This window comes from Carcharhinus amblyrhynchos, chromosome 10 (genome assembly GCF_965287045.1).
Source record: "Carcharhinus amblyrhynchos chromosome 10, sCarAmb.v2.hapA, whole genome shotgun sequence".
NCBI lineage: Eukaryota > Metazoa > Chordata > Chondrichthyes > Carcharhiniformes > Carcharhinidae > Carcharhinus > Carcharhinus amblyrhynchos.
The window spans coordinates 61844327-61867690 of record NC_137333.1 but is presented as its reverse complement, the minus strand read 5'-3'; the positions used below and the strand labels follow the sequence as shown (position 1 = coordinate 61867690).

Here is a 23364-nt window from a genome sequence, read left to right as displayed (position 1 = left end):
AACAGATGCAGGACATGCAGACCTGGAACCCCAACAGCACTGAGTACAGATAACAATCTACGAGCCAAACTACTGAAATGCCAAAAGATCCAGAGATCTTTAGAGGCTATTTACATTGCCACTCCCAGAACCTTTGCAAAGTGCTGAGAGCTCATAACAAAGATAAAGAAATTATTGAACACAGGTAAACTATACAGAGCCAGGTGTCATCATTATTAAGCATGCTTGCAGTTGAAGCTGATTTACAAGGTTGATGAAATTGCTGATGGGCAGTCTTGTAATACATTCAAAAAGGAATTTCCACCCTATTTTCAGGCTTAGACAAGCTGAAAACAGAATATCATCTAACACTGTGGGTGGATGATGAACCTATATGTCTCTCACAGTGAGGAAGATGCTTCATCCACTCTTGGACCAAGTCAATAGTGAAATTGAAAATGTGTTACAACAGGGAGTCATGTCTCCAGTAACTATACTGACAAAGTGGTGTTCTGGAATGGTCACAGTACCAGTCTATTGGTTCAGTTGGAACCTGCATGGATTTGACTCCATTAAACAAGTCAGTGGAGCACACAAGATTCACAAAAGAGCATCAGTGAATGAAAGTCAAATTAGATGCAAATAGGGGCTTGTGGCTTGTTGCATCTGGATAAAGAATCCAGATTGTTTTAGCTCATCTGGTTTGGTGGTTATTGTTTTAGCAGGTTACCAATCAAAATTGTTTCTGCACTAGAGATATTCCAAAGAAAGAATGATGTCCCAGACTCTGGAAAGTATGCAAGGTGTAATACGGATGATATACTCATATATGCTTCATTGATGACCTTTGAGCAAGACCAGGCCTCACAAGAAGCAGGTTTCACGTTAAATCCAAATGTGCATTTGTAAAGCTTATGATAAAATGCTTAGGGCACATTGTACTTCAGCAATTACTGCTAACCCATAGAAAACCAAAGTCCTCACAGCCTACAAGCCTCACAGAATCACAAAGGTTCCTTGGGATGGTCAATCAATTATGATGGCATAGTGGTTAGCACTGCTGCTCACAGTGCCAGGGACCTGGGTTCGATTCCCAGCTTGGGTCACTGACTGTGTGGAGTTTACACATTCTTCCCATGTCTGTGTGGGTTTCCTCTGGGTGCTCCAGTTTTTTCCACCAGTCCAAGGATGTGCAGATTAGGTGAATTGCTCGTGCTAAATTCTCCCTTAGTATACTCGAACAGGCGCTGGAGTGTGGCAGCTTGGGAATTTTCATAGTACCTTCATTGCAGTGTGAATGAAAGCCTTCTTGTCACTAATAAATAAACTTTAACAAGTTCCAACCAAACTTGATAGAAATGAAAAAGGTGCTATGACAGCTTTTGGGACAAGGTTATCAGTAGTCCTGGATCATAAATCAGTAAAATGCTTTTGACAAGATCAAAAATCTCCAAATTTCACCAGTAATTCTAATGCTCCATGATCCAGAATTGCCAACAATTGTAGCAGTAGTCACACTGTTTACATACTTGGTGCACTGTTGTTCTAATTTAAAATAGATGGACAAAGAAGACCAGTTCATCATGCCTCAAGATCCTGCACAGTGTACTGTTCTGACTATATTAGGGGTTGCAGGTTTTGCACAAAAAGAAAAAGGCATGGTTTGCGCACACATATTCAAGCTAACAACAATCGATTTACTCTAGGAATTCCTGCCTGTACAGTGTAGACACTGAAACTAAAATAGCAGCCTGTGAAATACTCGCATAATATCATCATCAAATCATGTGACTGGCTCTGAAAATAATCATGCAACATATATAACATCTCTCCTTTTTACTTCTGTGGTCATGACAACAAATCATCAGATCAATAATACTCTAAACACAGGACTATGTACCATTAATCATTGTATACAGCCAATAAGAAAGCTGATCAGGAGGATGTCTATTCCTCTTTCGTTTTATACGATGTTCTGGAATTTAGCTGTCCTTGACCCTGGAAGCATTATTTGGAAGTTCAGCAGACACTTCTTTTCTTGAACTTATTCTGCATTATTCTCAGGTGGTATAGTGGCATTGACAATTTATCAGGCAACTTAAATTCAACTATTGTCCTATTTTTCTTCAATCTGAGTATCCAGACCTGGCCACTAAAAGTAACTATGTGCTAATTCCTTCATCTGGACTATACCAGGATGTCTTTCATGTAATTGTGCAAGAATTCTTCCTTGCAGACGAGGAGGAATGATTCCCTAGAAAAGACATCCACCTTGGTCAGCCAACATAAACTTTCTTGACAAATATGGTTTCAAATCAGGAAGTGTACGATGCATTTGCGTTATCATTCCTTTGAATACCAAATCCATCACCTTCCCCATCACAGGATCACTTCTATATGTCTCTGAGCTTGACAAGCTGTCACTGGCTGTTAATCTATTAGCGAAAAATAAAGATAAGCAAAACTAAGTGTTGGTATCTGCTTGATAGGTAAAAGTGAGTGTGATAATGCATCAGAATTAGCAGGGCACTCTGATTTACGATACATTATATTGTAAGGGTGTATAGAAAAGAGCCAATGGCCATCTTTGCAATTGACTGGAAGCTAACAATGGTGTGCCATATTTGGCCCAAAAATTGCTAAGGGTCGATAATTAATCAATAACGTGAGATGACAACCATATAGATAATATTGAAATCTTCTAGGGCCAGAAATTATACTCAATGCTTCTTTTGCTAGCTGATCATTGTTAGGTTCAGCACTAATCAGAGTAAGTGAAGCAAAACCTTTTGGTCGTTCTTCTCCCAAAGGCATAATATGTGAAATTACTGCCCCTTCTCCGTAAAGTGAAGCATCGCAAGTAAGCCGTAATGGTAGCTTTGGATTAAAATGAACCAATACTTGAGATTTCTGCAAAGCATCTTTGACATGCAGAGCAGAAACTGAAATTAAAATAGCAGCCTGTGAAAGACCCTCATGACTTCACCATCAAATCACCTGACGGACTCTTAGGGCAACTACTTAAATATATAACATATGGAAACTGAGAAAAGGTGTGAAATCATTAGAAAGAAGCATAAGCAGCCACATGAGCCTGTGAGAAGTTCTCTGACTACATCATGAGATTAAGGCTTAAAATTGAAACTGTCTAAAAACCTTTGAAAACTCTTCTTAACCAAAAGGAAATTTCAAAAATGCCACTAGAGTTCAATGCTTAACATTGAACTCCTGAGATATGTTTCTGTTAGTGAATATGTTCAGGGGAAGTACCAGACAATGACAGATGCATTATTAAGAATACCAGTGGAAGGAGTCAGACTGGAAGATTTAAATTTTATTTACTAATTGTGAGCATATACTTCACTCATTACTGAGCACTTACCAGCCACAGAATAGAGAACTTGAGAGATTAAGCAAACACAACAGCAGCATCCAAGTAAAAGAGCATTGCCAAACAGATTTATACTCTTAATAACCCAATACCTTGTCAATTCTTCAAACAAAGAAAATGTCTCACAACCATTGATGATTTCTTAGTTTTTAATGATGGAGTATCATCCCCAAAAGACCATTCTCTCGAAAATCCATCAAGATCACTTGGCAATAGTGAAATGCTAAGTAAAAGTTCAGCAGTCAGCCTGGTGGTCAGACATTAGTCAATCTATTGAAGAGGCACAGTGGTTAGCACCGCTGCCTCACAGCGCCAGGTAACTGGGTTCAATTCCGACCTCGGGTCACTGTTTGTGTGGAGTTTGCACATTCTCCCCATGTCTGCGTGGGCTTTCTCTGGGTTTCTGGGGCAACATACATTTCTACATGCAAGTTTTAGTGTGGAGCTATGGATAGTGATGGAAAAGGGTCCAATTTTTCTCCACCACATGGTGGGCCTGAAATCCCTCCCACTTTTACCACCTGCCATTGGCATACATTAGAAGGATTTGCAGGTTGATACTCAACCTACTTGGCTTCATTATGAACACGCCTTCCTTGGCCTGGAATGGGACTTGAACCTGGAGCTCCTCTGGCTCAGCAGCAGGGACATGGCCTACTGCACAACAAGATCTCCAGTATTATATCTACCAAAGTGATAAATTTGGAAATTTCAAATCACTACACAAAGAAGTCTCATCACATAAACTACCTTCTCCTGCAATGCAGAAGTTAACTGTTAAAAAAAATTAGATAACTGAAATACTTTTAGGACATGAGACTTACTGGGGCCAGTTGGAAACAAAAGTGCTTTGAGAAATAGATTGCCACTTTACAGTTTTCTAACACTGCAGTAATTATAATCCACTTCTATTTAATATTTCGGAATTCCATTTTTACAACATTAGACTGACTCACCAAGCTTTGTTCCTCTGCCAATGGTGAGTTACTCGTTCCTCCCGTAGGAATTACTGCCATAACTGCTGGACAAGCCTCTGAGTAGAAGGTGCTGAGGCCAAAGTTACTGACAGCTCCAACTGCCACTGTAAAAATACTGTTCACATATCCATCAGCCCCACAGTGATCTTTAAGCAAACCGCCATTTCCTGAGGCCCAGATAAAAATGCTTCCTTTCCCACTGCGACCCTATAAAACAAAAAGAGAAAGATGTTCTTCTCCTAAGCAAAATGTACTGTTTTTAATAGGTTCAACAGTTGCCAGATGATGTCTTTGCTAACAAAACTGAAAATGACAACATCTTTCATGTCCACACTTCCCTGCACACACAGATTTCAAAATGTTTTTTTAATTAATTTATGGCAAGGTCAGTAACTATGTGTTACCCTTGAGGAAGTGGCAGCGAGGGAGGACTGAAGGCGGTGGTAAGGGGTCTTGCAGTCTACAGGTTGAACTGTGCTGTTAGAGAGGGAGTTCTAGGGCTTTTTGACCCAGTGACAATGAAGGAACTCCAAAATCTTTCCAAGTCAGAATAGTGTAAGAGGTTGTAGGTGATGGTGTTCCCATGTATTTGCTAATCCCACGTAACCCTTGTCTAGCTGGTTTGTGAAGTGAAGTCATCGAACCGTGAATGCATTGTAGCTTTGCATTTAGTAATTAGTACAGAGCATTAGAGAATGTGAAGAGGAGGTATTTATATTTTTCTTTATTGGAGATGGTCATTGCCTGGCACTTGTATGGGATGAATATTACATGCCACTTAATCAGCCCAAGCCTAAATGTTGTCCAGGTCTTGCTGCAGGCAATTAGGCAGCTTCATTATCTGAGGAGTTGCGATCGATACAGAACATTGTGCAGTTATCGGCTTGGGCATTGGGGGTTGAAGGTTAGGGTGGGGAGGGTGGGGTGGAGGTGGTGGAAGTGGTGATCGGATGATGTGGGTCTGGTGGGTGAGAGTTGGGTCTGGTTAATATTGTGTTGGGAGTGTCTGGCCAGGTCAGAGGGGTCAGAAGGATGGTCCAACTAGGTCAGGGTCGGGGTGGTTGCGGTGGAATGGGTCAGGCAGTTGGCTTAGTGATGAGAGTCAGGTCTGAGATTTGGGGGCAGTCCCATGGAGAATCAGGGGGTGGGTAATACCATGGGAGAGTGGTTAGTCGGGGGTGGGAAGAAAGGGATGTTGGGGTAGACCTCTTGGGGGTGGTGTGATATGGAGGTATTCGTCCGGAGATCAGTTGGGATATTTAGAATAGTTACATATAAGTTAAAAATAATTTTATTTCTTCTAACTCTTTCTGTGTAACTATGAGGGGGATTTTACATCATGTGTATCACGAGGATAAACGGCGACACAGAGGTCTAATCCCACAAGAATTGAAAAACAAGATTCTTGCCGGCAGGATCCTGTTTCCTGATTCTTCCAGCCCTTTACCGGGAATGTCATTTCTATTTATTTTCCTACATTAGTATGTTATTAAGGCTTCCCAGCCACATGATTCCCCCAGACTAAATATTCATACGTGGTCAATGTGACACGTCGGTGGGGTTTACAACAGCAATATAAGAACAGGAATCAGTCGAGGCAGAGTCTCCGGGGCGCCAAGGTAAATGCAGCCCTCTGGCAATGCCAACCTGGCAATGCTAAACTGGGCCACAAGCGGTGCTGGGGTGTGCTTTCCTGGGGAGCTTCTTCCTGTGTGGTGACGGCAACAATGGCAGCAAGGGGGGCACTAAGGGGCAGAGATGGCAGTGAGGGGGAAAGTCAGTTAAAAAAGGAGATGGCAGGGAGGAGGGGAGAGGGCAGTGACGGGCGGGGAAGATGGCAGTGACGGGCGGGAGGGGGCAGTGACGGGCGGGAGAGGGCAGTGACGGGCGGGAGAGGGCAGTGACGGGCGGGAGAGGGCAGCGAGAGGAATGATGGAGACAAGGAGGTAGAATGCTCACTATACTGCCACAGTGGTGGGGATCGGTGACCGAGAGTGCCCCTGATACGTGTTTGTTTGAGGTGGGGAAAGAGTGCCGCTAATATTTGTGTGGTTGTGGGGGTGGTGAGAGCCCCGATAGTTCTATTTTTCGGGAGCAGGGGAACTCTTTCAAGGTGATACCCTGATCCCTGTGGAATCAGCGAGGCCGACTTAATCAGCCTCCCCACCGCTTCCTTGTCAGTCTGATGCCATAAACCATGTCCCTGGATTTCCTGTTCCCCTGGAATTCCTGTGCATCTGGATTTCCTGTGCATGAAGTGCTGGAAAATCTGGATTGCAGATCTAGCTGTGCACCTGGAGTGAAACATGCTTGTTTTCAGTCAGAGCCTGACACTGGAAAACAACAGGAAAATTCTACCTTCTCAGCGAAACACTGGTGGCACTGTCCAAAGTTAGTTATTTAAATCACTTGGTCACATGGTTCCCAGTGCACTGTAATTGTCCAGGGGAAGCTAGCATTTCTGGACAATTGTCATGTAAATACGATATCTGGGAAGATCTGAGAGGGATTTCCCAGTGCACCTTTGGGGTCCCCAAATCTGACACTGGAGAGCCAGGAAGTTATGGGTCATTATCTTTGACAAAGTCATCCAACGCCAAAATCTTGTTCTATTCCAAACTACTTAATTACAGATTTACACCAGTTTTTGGACTCTTGCACCATTCCGCTCTCTATCGTGACAGAACTTCAGGCCAACTTATATTTATAACTGACATTATTCACTCCACTGTGGATCAATTGTTTAAAACTAGTCCATCTGTAATATCTATTTGTAAATCTCTTACCTTCTTTGCTCCATTCTCTAGTGCCCTGGCTGCCAGTGACCTCGGCCCATCGAGTTTCTTCCCATTGTCTTTGGGGCCCCAGCAGCAGCAGTAGATGTCGATATAATTGTTGTTATAGGTGAGAGAGGCAGCTTCTAAGGCATCAGTCACTTTCCCATCCAAGACACGAATGCCTTAAACAGAAAAACGATCCTTGCATTTATGTTGAAACGTTAGAAGAATGTTCCATTTCACACAACAAATTTCTTTTGAAGTAGCATCACTGTTGCATGGTAAATGCAGTGATTATCTGAAACAATGATACTCTGCAACTGATAGCATAGTTACGATGGCAGCAAGCTGAGCTTGTTTGGTGGCAATGAGCTAGGATGAGAGCAGTCTGAGCTTCCATAGTAACCTAGCATTACAAAAACATATGCTTCTACTGTAGATTAAAGGCACTGCATGACTTCTATTCAGATAGAAGCAATAGATATTCAGACAGCAATGGACTATCTGATCCCATAATCTTTGCGAAGTTTATCTGGATGAAGTTCTGGCCCCGTGAGGATGGTTGATGTTACTTTCTTCTCCACCTCCTGCATCAATGCCTCAGGTGCGGCGACATCAAATCTTATAGGCCATTCTCTGCCATATGCGTTTTTTTTATTCATTCATATGGCACGGGCGTCAACCGGCTGGCCAGCATTTATTGCCCATCCCTATTTGCCTAAGGGCAGTTGAGAGTCAACCACATTGCTGTGGACCTGGAGCCACATGTAGGCTAGACCAGATAAGGATGGTACATTTCCTTTCCTATAGGACATTAGTGAACCAGATGGGTTTTTCTGACAATCGACGATGGCTTCATCGTCATCAGAAGATTCTTAATTCCAGGTATTTCTTACTCAGTTCAAATTGCACCATCTGCTGTGGCAGGATTCGAACCCTGAGTTTCTGGATTAATAGTCTAGCGATAATACCACTAGGCCATCATCTTCCCATATGCTTTGCAGTTATCATTTCTTTTTATGTTTCTTCCACTCTCTCTGCAACATTCTGCATTTATTGCTCAGTTTTCCAGCTGCTTCATGGGGAGGGAACACTTTTAGTCAGAAGCAGTTCCCAGACTTGAACTTGAACCCCAGATCACAAGTGTGATGCTCTTCAGACTGAGCTACCAAGGCCCAAAAACCTATTGCACCTAATATTCCTAGATGGTCTCCCATCCAAATACTAACCAGGTTTGAGTCTACTTAGCTTCCCAAGATCCATGGGCAAGACACTGGCACAGTGGTCAGCACTGCTGCCTCACAGTGCCAGGGACCCGGATTCAATTCTGGTCTCGGGTGATCGTGTGGAGTTTGCACATCCTCCCCATGTCAGCATGGGTTTCTTTTGGGTACTCTGGTTTCCTCCCACACTCCAAAGATGCAAGAGCTAGGTTGATTAGCTATGCTAAATTGATCCTTAGGCTCAGGGTCTGAGTGGGATTGTTGGTGTAGACTCGATGGTCTCCTTCTGCACCTTCTGCACTTGTCTGATAGAATATCATAATTCTATGATATTCTATCAGACAAATTCGGGCATTTTCAGATTAGTGCAGTCATAGGCAGGGAGTACATAGTTGGCAGGATTCGAACTTTTGTGGGGAGACCCCATTTGATTTCAAGTCCAACGCCTTAATCGCTTAGTCATGACTAAACTGACAAAAGGATAGTACCCAGTCATCTTGCCAGCACAGATATCAAATCCATGATCTGAACGTAACTGCATCATGCTGTAACCATCTGAGCTTATTGAATGTTGCCAGATCATAATTACTTTTAAAAAGATTTCCAGCATTTGCTCTAGCCACAATGCACCTCTTTTTTAAGTGGTGTCAGCTGGTTACAATTAGTGTAGGCAAGCTTTAACTCGTGCAAGCAAATGTCTCCTGCTCAGGCACGCAACCACTCAACCAAAACCAGAAAATCTCAGCAGGCCTGACAGCATCTATGGAGAGAGAATTTCAAGTCTAGATGATCTTCCATCTGAGTTTCTGTTTTAGATTCCAACATCTGCAGCATTTTGTCTTTATGCAGCCATTGTAATCCCAAAATGCCACTTCCACACCCATTTTCAGGCCCTGTGCAATCTTGTGGTGACAGAGTAGAGATAATTGCCAGAATTCTACAGCCCGCCCGCCACGGAATTGGAGCGGGAAAGATGCAGACAACGGAAATGTCCGTTACTCTCGGGCGGGAATTTTCGATCTCGCTCAAACGAAGCTACAAAATCCCACTTAGTGGGATTCTCGAATAGGCAGGAAGTTATATCCCACAAGACTCTCTGATTGGGTCTTTACTATTTACGATATGTATGACCAAGAGATAGCACAATCTATCCAGATTTGCTGATGTCACAAAGATTGATGGTATAGTAAGGTATGCAGATGACAGAATAGAAATGCAAAGGAACATTAATAGATTCAGTGAGAGAACCACACTGAAGCAGAAAGATTTCAATACAGCTAAGAGTGAAGTCATCTATATTAAACCAGTGAAGGATACATCTCAGTGCTATTTAAATGTGCAGAGGTCCAATGAGATTTAGGGCTCCAAGAAAATAGATCACTAAAATGGAGTTGTCAGCTACTAAAATTAATTAAAAGGACTAATGGAATATTAATTAGCTTTTATAACTAAAGAAAAGGCAAGGACATTTTTCTAGAGCTACACAAGGCTCTGGTAGGGCCACATCTGGGTTTCACACCTTTGGGAGGTGTGCAGTGCAAATTCATCAGGGTCCCACGGGTTCGTTTATGAGGAAAGATCACATGAACTAGGCTTATATTCCCTAGAATGTAGAACTTATGCAGTGATTTGATGAAAGTTGTTAGGATTTTGCAAGGTATTTTTGGGATATTTAGAAACTTTTCAAGCTGGGGGGTGACCCTGGACAAGTTGACATATTAAAATCAGAGCTCGGCTATTTAGTAAAGAAGTTACAAAACTCTTCATTGTAATGGTAGTGGTGTTGAAGTCCAATCAAAAACAGTGTATGCTAACACAGCTAATTTTACATCTAGGATCAATAAATCTGTAAGGCAAGGGTATAGAAGGATATGCTGCCAAGACAAACAGATGGAGTTACAGATCAACCATGATTTTCCTGGATAGTTGAATAACCTACCCCTGTTCTTATGGTGCTTCTACGCTCCCAAGATTAGAGGTAAAGCCACAAAAAGGATATTAGTCAGGTCTATTCAAGATGAGAATGGGGTCATATCGTTCTGTTTCCATAACTATCATTCAAGTAATTGCCTTTATTTGTATTTGATTTGATCATCCTAAAAAGCAATCTTGTCACCATTCATCAGGTGACAGGGTCAGATTTATGGCTAATTTATTACTAACCTTTCATTTCAGTTCCTGCTTCCTGGTGATGCAAGTGTGACTGAGTAAGCCTTATTACGTCACATGAAATTAAAGGGCTAGATAAGTTCTTTAAAGGGTAAGGCAAGCATTTCACTTTCTTGTAGCAGTGTACGCTACATGGAAAGCAATGTTTGTGAGTAGGACCTCCATAATCTGAAGGATCTTGCAGTATCGAGTGAGTTTAATCACCAAAAGCAAGAGGATTCTCAGATTAATAACAGCAAATGAATCACAAAGAAACACATGCTTGAGTATTCACCGTTGAGCATCCCATAGCTGATGTTCCTCATTGCAGAGTAATTTTACCTAGCACCATTCATGTCATATGTCTTGCAGCCTATAACGTGTTGTAAAGTCTCACATCTTAGCTCCTTACTCCTTTACACTGACCATTACTAACATCCATTCCACAAATCTTGTCTGCTTTTGTCCACTTAATCTGGTTAAGTAACAGCTTGGATTTTTCCTGCAGGAGTAAATAATGAACAGTGCTAGGGAATGCCAGACTACCGTAGAGTGGGAAAGTGGTGGAGTGTGCCGACATCCAACATTTCACAATCTATGCAAAGAAAATGATGACAATAAATGGAATCAACAATATCCTGGCAGTTGGCGATGTGATGGTTTTTGTTTCTTCGATGAGAATGAAGATATTTTCTTGCTTAATATATAATGAATCTTTGCTCATATGCAATCTATAAAGTAGCTGATTTGGATACAATGCTGAACGCACAAATCATAGAATTCGAACAGTGCAGTCGGAGGCCATTCAGCCCATTGAGGCTACACCAGCTCTCTAAAACCATATCTCACCCAGGCATTTACCATGTCTAATCCTTCTAACATGCATCTCTTTTAATACTAAGGGGCAATTTAGCATAGCCAATCCACCTAATCTGCATATTTTTGGACTGTGGGAGGGAACTGGAGTACTCAGAGGAAACCCACACAGATGCGGGGAGAACATACAAACTCCACACAGTCACCCAAGGCCAGAATGGAACCCAGAACTCTGGTGCTGTGAGGCAGCAGTGCTAACCACTGTGCCACTCTGTCTCCTTAAAGTGAACAGTTTACCCTAAAGGCTGCAGCCAGGTTACAGTGGAGAATATTGACTATAAAAGTGGCCATTCACTCACCCCAATCTTCCTTTTATCCCCTTGCAGCCAGCAGTCCCAACCCACTCAAGGGAGCATACAGAGAATGAGGAGAATGAATGGACACGTAGTGAGGGACAGCACAAAGAGGACCAAATGATCCAGAAATGGAAGTAGACTTTGATATATGAGCAAAGACATAAGAAATGTCAGGCCCAGGCTGCAGAGCAAACAGTGATGATCACAGTTTTCCTGCCATGAAAAGAAGGGACAGAGCTTCCGGAAAAGGTCTTGGAAATGGGCTGGTAAGTTACTGCACAGCTCCTGCTTAGACAGCATGGCTCTCGGCTGGCTTCCTTTCTAACCTCTTGTTGCTCCTCTTTCTCTTTTTACTCCAGCATTTAGATCACGTAAGCATGGATTCACTTTGGAAGTACATTGCCCAGCCACTATTACAGCAGTGGAAGAACTGCTGAAAGCTTGGGGATAATGGCATTACAGTATTTGTTCCCTTTTCCCCTAGTTTCTGCATGTATTCTGCTGTAGTTACTATGGATGAGCAGGAGAAACCCTGCAGGAATTCACCTCTGATATGTATTTAATAATAGATGGTAACTCAGCACAGGTCAGCAATAAAAAGGCACACACTCTTCTGAAGGATCTGGAGACAGGGAAGAGGGACAAGGGTTAGCAAGTGCTAATGAAGGTCAGCAGTAGTGGAAGCAGCTGCATTGAAGTCTGTGTGCCTGAAGGAGAGAGAGAGAGAGAGAGAGCGATGGGCAGTGGTTGATGGAAGGATTGGCAGTACTGGAGCTAAGCATGGTGTTGCACAGCTGAGCAGTGACAGATTTGTGTATGCGAGCCTGGCCTTAGAAGCAATGTTCAAGTCAATGAATATTTTGCTTTTGGGAGCAATGCTGCTTGCATCGACTTCAGCAGCCACTTTGCAGCATTGCTATATCAGAGTTTATAGTACCCATCACAGGGAGTGAAGACTATCTTCCTGCTGCTTACCTGCTCAGTAAGAACTTTCACAGCAGAAAACCTAAAAGGAAGGACTTCTTCTTTAAGAGATAGGGGCTGATTTTAAGGAGAGGTGCAGGTTGCCATTAAATAGATGCAGTTCCATTGGAGTATTTGTCCTCCCAAAGGATGAACTGTCTGTCGGTAGTAGGAATAACCCTGACAACTGTGAATCTTACTACGAAGCTCAACCACAAAAATGGTTTGGGCCTCCTGTTCAACTTCCAACCCCCACCTGTCCAATATGCACACAACATTAAAACAGCTGCATTGTCCTGCAGTTCAGAAAGATGAAAAACAATCAGCTCCTTCACTCCTAATCAGTACTGAATGACCCCTGCTGGAGGTAGATGTGCAAACAGATGTCAGGTGAGGGTAGGATCAGGATTAGATGTAATTCCCTCACATCCAGAACAGCCTACACAATAGCCGCTATTCACTAGTGTGCATCAGCCTTTGTTCTGATGCTGTAATTCAGCAGCAAGGAACCTTTACGCATTTGTATATCACAGTATTTACCCAGACCTTTGGCATGAGGCAAAGATGAGCACTAAAATGATAGCTGGCATGGTACAAGGCCTAATATACAGCTGCTGTGGAGTTCATTACTGTCATTGGATTGCTGTGCTATCGGTGTAACATTCTGCTTCACTGTCTTTAATAAAGGAAACAAACCAGATTTAAAAATATAAGTGACAGTCACATCAGCAACAGGAACAAGAGTGACACAGAAAGGCAATTAAAATTGAAAATGAATGTTCTGGAGAGTATACCAAGAGTTCCACAACAGTGTGACTGCCAATCACAGTAATACCATTGTTTCACTCCTCGATTTAATGTGTTTGTAATACAGCAGCTCCGATCCTGCACTACATTCCACTTGTGCTGGGAATGCTGAAAATCGAGTTTTATATTTAGAAATTTGCTGACATAAACTTTATTAAAATCAGAAGAAAATGGCATAGAGGCTGTGCTGTATAGTCAAAATGGCACCCCTGCGATCCGTGAGCATCAAGAAAACGCTCATGTGAACAGCCCAGTGTGTCACTGCAGCTGCAATTCCACCAGAACAAAATGCATTGGCACAACACAGAAGATATAGGAATTTATCCGCATTTGTCCCAATGACGTGGCACATTGAATTACCTCCAATCTTTGCATTGTATGCAATTCCAACCCCACAGAAGCTGTTGTTGGCCTCCATTGCCACTTCACCGGCGCATTTTGTTCCGTGACTTGGTGATGTGAAAAGAAACACAAGAACAGAGATCATGTGATGTGTGTGTCTAATGGACATCATCACAACAAAGCTGAGAATTTACAGTCTTGATTCACAAATGAAAGAATTCATTTTATGCTGCCCAGTATTCTTTCATTTGGAAATAACAGATCAACAATCGTGCTGAACATATTGTACTCACAGAATCCACAATTACTTTACATAAATCAGATCACTAAAATCTGATATATTAACTTTTAGTTTATATTTCCTAAAAATATACCCAAAAACGTTTTGTCTTGTTTCAACATTTTTATCTGCAATGTTATTTTCCTTTGTTAGAACAGAGAATGGAAAAGACTGCAATTTGGATGCATTTTTTTGGAGGGTGCAAGAGAGGAGGATGTCAAGGAGGCAACTGGAAAAGAAACATTATCACAATAATAAAGATGTAGACTGGAGACTGATTTGGAGGTTTGCTTTGCAGGTGAAAAGATAGTGGTATTGGCAGCAGCTTGGATGTGGAGAAAGTGGTTGAGCTTGCAGTTGAGCAGTATGCCAAAGTTCCACAGATCAAAGCCTGAGAAGACAGCCAGGAGGAAGGCTGGAGGTTTTGCATGTATTTCCAGAAGCCAAAATAGACAGCCTTTGCCTTTGCTGACATTTAACTTGTGGTCCTATTAAAACGAAGCCAAATGTCACTGATGGGAATATTTGCCAGTTGGGGCAATGTCCAACAAGCCAAACATGTGCAAATCACCAACACCAATAATACCACTTCAATCAGCAGCACCCTTCAGGGAAATAAAAACAATGTCAATGCCACATGGTGTTTGAAAATTGTGGAAGTTGATTTCAGAAGATAAATGGATGAAGGATAAAATTATGGATGTTTCATCAATTGAAATTACCAGGATTGAGTTAATAGGCTTTTGTTATGTATGGATTTAAAGAGATAAGTAAATGGTGCTTGAGTACAGATGGGTCGTGCACTACTTGAATTGTGGAACAGATTCGAGGGACCAAGTGACCTAATCCAGATCTTGTGTCCCTTTGCTACACTTCCCACCTTTTCTTCCTATGTCATTTCCATCACCTATTCCATACCTCCCTAACATCCCAAACTCCCGCCCATGCTGTCTCCTTTCCATCTCTCACCATTATCCCCACCTCGCTCTTCTCCATGCTGCCCACCCTCACCCAAGCACCCTTCCTCAGTATCACTTTCTGTACCATCTCCCCCATGTCATCTGTAATTTGTTCCCTCCCCACTTCTTCCTCCAATGCCATCTTCTCTCCATGTGTTTACCTTCTTCCCACATGACTGCTTTCCACTCACATCCCCCCCATTCCATTCTCACCTCTCTCCACCCTCATGACACTCCCTCTCACGGCTTTTCACACACAATCGTCATCGTCATTAGCCAGAAACGAAGTTGCGTTGAGGAAATGGTGGGGGGGGGGGTGTGGGGAAACAGGGGGGTTGATGAGTTGCTGGGCAATGTGACTTGGTCTATGGAGCAGTGGGGGACAACAGCCAGGGCCAGTAGGTGAGGCATGTGTTAGAAGTTCCACTCACCAAATCAAATCACTGACCAATCATAAAATGCAAACATTCAGAGACTATTATTACTAAGGATCAAAAAATTAGTTGAAGTTTTATTTACCCATTATTTCCATTCAAATCATTAGGAATAGGATCATGTCTATCATCAAAATGGTCATTGAAATCAAAGCTGGCATTAGGGTCCTGTGAAAATAAAACCACAAAATTAACCCTTTGTTTGTATAGTGTAATGGCACTAAATACATTTCAATCACTTTAATGGTCTCCCTCGAGGCCAATTAGTTTGTTTAAATGCTTTGAAAGTATATTGACTCTTATCCCTTCAGCTCAATCTCACATATTTACAAACTTCTCAAGTTTACAGTTAATGCAAACTCTCAGTAAACTGGCCATAAAATCACTTTGTTGGAAATTTGTATTTGCATGGCATTTATAGCATGAAGTATTCTGAAAATATGTGTATCAGAGTTTGTTCACTACAAACATTGACAATGCAACCACACAAAAGCGCACATGCATAACAGACTGACTCCAATTATCTGATGTGGCACCATTTGTGATTTTCCAAATTTATTCAAGACGTGAGTGTCACTGGCTAGACCAACATTTATTGCCCATCCCTAATTGCCCTGGTAGTGAGCTACCTTCTTGAACCATTGCAGCCCAAGGGGAGTAGGTACACCCACAGTCCTGTTAGGAGGGAATTCCATGATTTTGACTGAGCAAACAAAGGAAAAATGATGGTACAGTTTTGAGTTAGGATGGCGCATGGCTTGGAGAGAAACCTTCAGGTAGTGGTGTTCCCATACATCTGCTACCCTTGTCATTTGAGGAGTAGAGGTCCCAGGTATGGAAGATGTTGTCAAAGGAAACATTTCTAATTTTTGACTGTGGTAGCATGGCCCCTTTAAGGAGGTGTTCCTGAAGGTTATATGATTGGGCTGGACCCAGTTGAGTGTAAGGGCATGTAACGCAGATCAGGAAGAATCCTCAGTTGGAGTTAGAGAAGAGAGTTGTACAGTTGGATAGTTATTCTGTCTGACCCCATTAGTGTAAATACGTATTTATTTGTTGGCAATCAAGCCTTTTGTTACTTAAACCTCACCAAGTCGCCCTCAATTTATTATAATGATGATTTAGAGAAAAGTCAATTACAGAAACTTCAATTCCCTGTTCTTGACACTGAAACATCACAAATTACTTTGCTCTGTTATAGACTGCCTTTTACAGTTTGCCGAGGGGTGCGTTTACTTCTCAAGTTGATTGATGCCTTTATTAGAAAATGAGCTACATTTTCATTCAGGAGACCCAATACCAGTACTGAGCACTCTTTGCACAGGAGACAATTGCCCGCTTTCAGTGACACACATCAGTCACTGGCTGAAGGAACCTTGATGTGACCATCTATAAAGAGGAAGCCAGGTAACTTCAGGGAAAGTGCACAGAAGACACAATGAGAGCTGGGCATGCAGGATGTGAGGCGTCAGCTGAAGAGTGATAAAAGTATTTATCTTCTTGTATTCCTTCAACTGTTTCATTGTCCCAAAACCTTACATTACCTCACAATGTAGATATATGTTCCAAAACAGAGAACATTAAACATCCATAGACCTGTTTAATTGCTTCCTTTTCCAGTAACAAGGCAGGAGAAATTTGACCACCCTGCCTCAGCTCCAAATCGTTCTCAACAATCCCATCCTGATATTCAGCAGGACAAATCCAACCAGTTAATTACCACTCCATCAGCTTACTCTCAATCATCAGCCATGTGATGGAAGGGGTTGTTGACAGTGCTATCAAGTGCCACTTGCTCAGCAATAGCCTGCGTATTGATTCTCAGTTTGGGTTTTACTAGTGTTATTTAGCTTGTGACCTCAATATAGCATTGACCCATACATGAACAAAAGAGCTGAATTCTAGAGGTGAGGTGAAAATTCAACCCTGACATTAAGGCAGCATTTGACTGAGTATAGCGTCAAGGAGCACGAGCAAAACTGAAGTCAATAGCAATCAGCTGAAAATTTCCCACTGGCTGGAGTCAAATCTAGCACAAAGGAAGGTGGTTGAATTTGTTGGAGGTCAATCATCTTAGTTCCAGGAGATCATTGTAGATGTTCTTCAAGGTAGTATCCAAGGCCCAACTATCTTCAGCTGCTGCATCAATGATCGTCCTTCCACCATAAAGTCAGAGGTAGGCATGTTTGCTGATAACTGCACAATGTGCAGCACCATTTGTGCTTCTTCATAGAATCCCTTCAGTACAGAAGGAAACCATTTGGCCCATCAAGTCTGCACCGACTCTCTGAAAGAGCATCACAGCCAGGCACGTGTGTCTGCCTTACACCTGTTACCCTGCCCATTTGCCATGGCACATCTTTGGACTGAGAGGGGAAGCTGGAGAACTCAGGGAAAACCCACATATACATGGGGAGAAATTGCAAACTCTACACAGTCACCCAACTCTGCAATTGAATTAACTACTGTTCCACCATGCTGTCCCTTCAGATACAAAAGCAGTCTGTATTCATATGTAGCAAGACCTGATCAACATTCAGACTTGGGCTGATAACATTCACACTACACAAATGCCAGGCAATGGCCAACTCCAACAAATGAGAATCTAACCATCTCTCCTTGGCACAAGTCAGGAATGTGATGGAATACTTTCCATTTGCTTATCTTATGAACAATAACAAGTTAGGCCTTTACCCATTAGAAGAATGAGAGGTGACCTCACTGAAATATATCAGATCCTGAAGGGATTTGATTGGTTGGATACCAGGTGGGCAAGACTAGAAACCAGGGGACAGTTTAAGAATAAGAGCTCTACCGTTTAAGACAGAGATGAGGAGAATTTTTTTTATCTCAAAGGGTTGTCAGTATGTGGAATTCTCTTCCCCAGAAAGCAGTGGTGGCTGGGTCATTGCACATATTTACAGCACAGTTAGACAGATTTTTGATAGATGTGGGAGGCTCTGGAGGACAAAGTGGAGTTGAGACATGCCCAGATCAGCCATCACCCTATTGAGCAGCAGAGTAGTCTCGATGGATGGAATGTCTGACTTCTGCTCCTAAATCCTATGCTTCAATGAACTAAGAATTCATTGTACATTTGTCTATTCTATCTCACTGGTAGAAAAAATGGACCCAGTTATGCGTGATTTTTGATCGCGAACTGGGGAGAAAAAGCAACAAAATTTGCAGGACTATATGTCTTGTGTCTGAATACGTCTAGCACCATATTGGTTCAGGTGTTATCCGCAGCAGCAACCTGAGACAGGCATTGGTTTCTTGCACATAGCGATGATGAAGGGCCGAACACTTGTTTCATCACATTGAAATTTGGCATGCACCGCCAACAAAACCGTATGGTTTTGAATTTTAATTTCCTGCAGAGCAGCTGCTCCTCGTCTTACAGCACTGTTGCAGTCTGCTGCCAGCACAGGCTTCTAACTCCCTCCCTCACCATCGCATTCCGAGTCACCTTGTCCCCTTTCCCAGGTCCTAAATGAGGACGGCTGCTGGCAACACATCCAGCTCCAAGTGTCATCACTGTGACCGACAAATTTCATCAGAATGCCCAGTTAGCATATTGCCAGCTTATAGAAATTATGCTAATGAGGCATCAGTTTCAGATTTGGACAAGGCTCAGGTCTGTGATTTCTGGCATCTAATCTGTGCGCATTGATATTCTGGTGCCCAAAATCTGCCATTAATAAATTTCATCCCATTATTTCTCAGGACATCACTGTGTTTCTCCAATCTGTTGCTCTTGAAAATTATGCTTTTACCATCCAATCATAACTTTCTGATTCATTTGCATTTCCATTTTCTCTTTTAATTTGCTGTGATGCAAGTTTACAAGGGCCTTCATCTTGCTTCTTGTTTCCTCAATAAAACGGTTTAAAAGACTAAAATGTTAGGAAAGGGTGTAAGATGTTGCACAGTGCACAAAGAGAATCTCAAATTGGGTATCATTGCTTTCATATGAGTGAAGTTGTAATGGGATGTCTAATTTGACTATCACCAAATGAAGAAATGAGGTGCCTCCCACAATAGATCTTGATAAGCACATTGATTAGATGTGCTCCACTGAGATTCATGGCCACATTCTCACTTCAGGTTAAACTATGGAGCAAGAGGCTGCTTCCTCCACTCCCTACACAGATTCAGTTGAGGGCTTTCCATTGCCTTTGAGGGAAGTCAAAACCAAGAATTCCAAGAACTGTTGGGTCAGTTTCAAACTGTTTTTCCATGTTGCATGGTCCCATGACTCTATCAGTCTTGAAAGTGAGTTGATACCAGCCCCATTATTATTAGTTGCTGCTTCCCAGAATGGCAGACATGATTTTAAATGCTATCTTGGTGGGTTCTACAAGTCTTTGTGACTGGGAATGTTAGTGTTACTCCTAGGGGATGAGTTTTCCCAATCCCTAAGCGAGTGGCAGGCAGCAGCAAATGACAAAATGGGACAAAGTTGAACAGCATCTTGAAGCACAGAAGAAGAGTCATGCAGACTTGAAACGTTAACTTCCTTCTCCATTGACAAACCAACTGAGATTTTCTAACATTTTCTGATTTTATTTCAGATTTTCCACATCTGCTGTTTCTTGCTTTTATATTGGAAACCTTTGACTACTCTGACGCAGAATGCAGCCCCTACGCATCCTGCAGTTACTGCATAAAGGTTGTGGACTTGTAGCTAAACGCCATCATGAGGACAGAGTTGGGAAACTTCAATCCATGCTTACTGAGTGACTCAAATTGGATTCAATCCACAGCCACTTTAAAGATAAAAGGAAGAAAAATAAAGCATCGAGTCTGACACGGTTCTAATATGGAAAGAAAAATAGCACAACATGAATGAAACCATCTGGGAGACGCAACAGGAAAACAGAGGACATGTCTGATGCTTTTTCAAGCCTCCAAAGTTCAAGTGTGTTGAAGGCATATGCAATGCCCTGATATCCAGAGACACCCTCATAGCACTTTGTTTACTAGATACGAGAAATGCTTTCATCTCAGAGGTATTAGTTCTCTCATCTAGAACAAAGATCTGAAGTTCTGGCAGCATTGAAATCAAATTGTTGAAAAGTGCCCAAAGATTACTTTTAAGAAATAATAGGTCAAATATGATTATTCAGCTCCACTAAAGGTTTATTCAGCAAAGGCAACGGGAAACTAAAGCACAGGTAGGCCAAGGTTTGATTCCAGGTCTGTTTTTAATTAGACAGGATAGTAATCTGGTTATTGCAATTGCCTTCAGGTAAAGAATAAAAACATTTGGCAGGCATCCCACTTCTATCCTGGTGAAAAATACAAATGTAAGCATTAGGTGAGGGAGAAGATAAGCGCTCCTGGGTACTCCAAAGGCCAAATTCCTCACCAACTCTCATTATAATATCCTAATAGGTTAGTAATTTTTAACCATTAGACATTAAAGCACTGACAGACCTCCCAGGATTAAGTTAAATGACTTTAAAACAGAATTATAAACTCCAAAGGCCAAATTCCTCACCAACTCTCGTTATCTTGGGAGATAAGCAAGAAATGGTCTTGTATGAGAGAAAGCAGACACCATCCAGCATCAGTAGACCACTACTCTAACAACATTCAATTCTGTCGCCAAAGGAGAATGAGAAAATTGGTAATCTTTCAAAATAAATACAGATCCATGTTCAGAGCCTCCTGGGGCTTGGGTAGAGAAAGGGAGAGATTTTACATTAACATCGATGATGGGAGAAACCTTCTCCACAAGAACACATTGATGAAATTCTGAAAGGAAATTTAGCAAAATCTGCTAACCACAATAGTGAAGGTTTCCGCAGGTGGATGCATAACATGGATCTGAAACATTATCATTTGGAACTGGCATCGGAAAATTCGACAAAGTAGGCGCAATTAAAACTGATATACTTGACACAAAGGTTAGCTAGACATTAAGACCAAATTAAGGGGAATCATGTTAAAAAACTGCAGGAGAAATAAAGGAAGTTGCTGAAGACAGAAGAGAATGAAACCTTTGTCAGCCACAATTAGGTTGGAGGCAAAGATTGAACCTGATGCACAAAATTCCAGTGAGGAAAGAATAATGGGCAAAGTGTAGCTGTCAGACTGCGAAACTGGTACAGGTAATAGAGTAATAGGAGAAGTTTAAGAATGAAAAGAGATGAAATGAGAAATCCACTGGAGCTTTCGGAGTAAATGCTACAATATATCAGAGTCTAATGCTGACACATAAGCGGAGGAGTAAACTAGCAGTACTTTCCTTCCTTTGACGGAGGGAAGTGAGAAAATATCCTGACTGCATTGCAACTTTGCTGTTCTCCCGCAATTTTAAAGAATGTGGTTATTCTGGTTCTGAAATCTTTGCCAAAATGTACTGTAAACAAAGCTGAAAAATAACGTTACCATGTAAGAAATGGAGACAAGGCTGTCTAATCCAAAAAATGTGGATGGGACAATTGGCTTGACTTGCTGTTTCATCAGGAACTCCTATCACTCATTGAGTTCATTAATGTTATATAAGACTAGATTCTCACTTGTTGTTGTGGAAGCCACATTCAGGCAGAAACACTCCCAAGAAGTGAAAGCTATCCAAGACAGATGGTAAGGATAAAGAGCAGCTCTTAGATATGAGATTTCCAGAGTTGAATTCACAATGGGAATGCACAAAAATCATGAAAAAACTGGCATTTATTTTTTGAGTCATGGAAAATTAATTCTGAAACTCTTTAAAATGGATGAAGACATACAATTTAGTTTTCATTGCCTTTGCCTGGAGTTACAAGTGCAGTTGTCAAGATGGGGTTGGTAGACTTATTGCCCATGTTAACATCCAGAAAAACAGCCAGCTTCAGTTTCATAGAAGCCACAGGATCCCTATAATGCAGAAGTAGACCATTCAGCCCATCGAGTTTGCAATGACTCTCTGAAAGAACATTTTACGCAGGCCCACCCTTACCTACCTCCGTGCATTTACCATGGCCAATCCACCTATAAGGGGAAATATCCTAATAGGTTAGTAATTTTTTAAACAATTAGACATTAAAGCACTGACAGAACTCCCAGTATTAAGTTAAATGACTTTAAAACAGAATTATAAACTAACAAGAAAGCAATTTATACATGTATGAAATGCAGTAAGAGATTTAAACAAGTGATTATGATTTAAAACACATAGTTGGTATTTTGAATGTATTAATGCATTTTTAAGAATTATTGCACACTTTAGCCAAAGGCAGATTGCTGCGAGGCATCATGGTAAAGGGCATAAGGGCAAAGCCATATTCTAAGAGAATGTTTAGCCCTGAGAATACACAAGTTTTACCAGTAGAGTTTTGGATGGTTAGAACATTTAGAACACAATCATTTTTTTGAAGAGGGTTTATTCACTGTCCAGATAAGATGGATGCATTCTCAGATTGGAGTCATGTGTTAATCTGGTTTGGCAGTGACCTACAGGAGAACTCATGGGAGCGTTCATTTGAACTTTGGGCTGGCATCACAAATAATCGGCAACATGGGAAGTGGTGTCAGCCAAGACAAGAGTTAGCTTCTGGATTCTACAGACTAATAAAATGCCATTACGCCAGTGAGTAAGATGCAATTGGCTAAGGTATATGATGGGTATTGTTGATTCATGTATATTGAAGATGATTGATTTAAAGCTAATGAAAGGCAGGAGTAATTGATAAGAAAAGCTAAAATTGATCTGTTTTGAATTGTCTACATCAGAATTCATTACAGAGGCCTAACTGTTTCATCTCATGAGCTGCCCTGACTCTTTGATGATTTCTCCTAGCGGCCGCTGGTCAAAATGAAGGTTACGTCTTTAAACTGAGACATTGACTTCATGAGCCTTGTATTGTCTGAATTTCTGATAGTATCAGCCACTCGGAATCTCTACCAACTTCACCTAACTACA

General features: G+C 41.7%; 1 protein-coding gene across 2 annotated transcripts in view; it reads right to left on the bottom strand.

Moving 5' to 3' along the window:
* Window positions 1–23364, bottom strand: part of LOC145348985 (PC3-like endoprotease variant B) — a 709624-nt gene that overhangs the window by 243543 nt on the left and 442717 nt on the right. For both annotated transcript variants that reach the window (XM_080197162.1, XM_080197161.1), the window contains exons 8-11: window positions 15538–15620; window positions 13798–13886; window positions 7134–7306; window positions 4327–4554 (exon numbers count right to left, since the gene is read on the bottom strand). In XM_080197162.1, the coding sequence (XP_080053288.1) occupies window positions 4327–4554; window positions 7134–7306; window positions 13798–13886; window positions 15538–15620 (573 nt within the window). The remainder of the gene's footprint in view (window positions 1–4326; window positions 4555–7133; window positions 7307–13797; window positions 13887–15537; window positions 15621–23364) is intronic.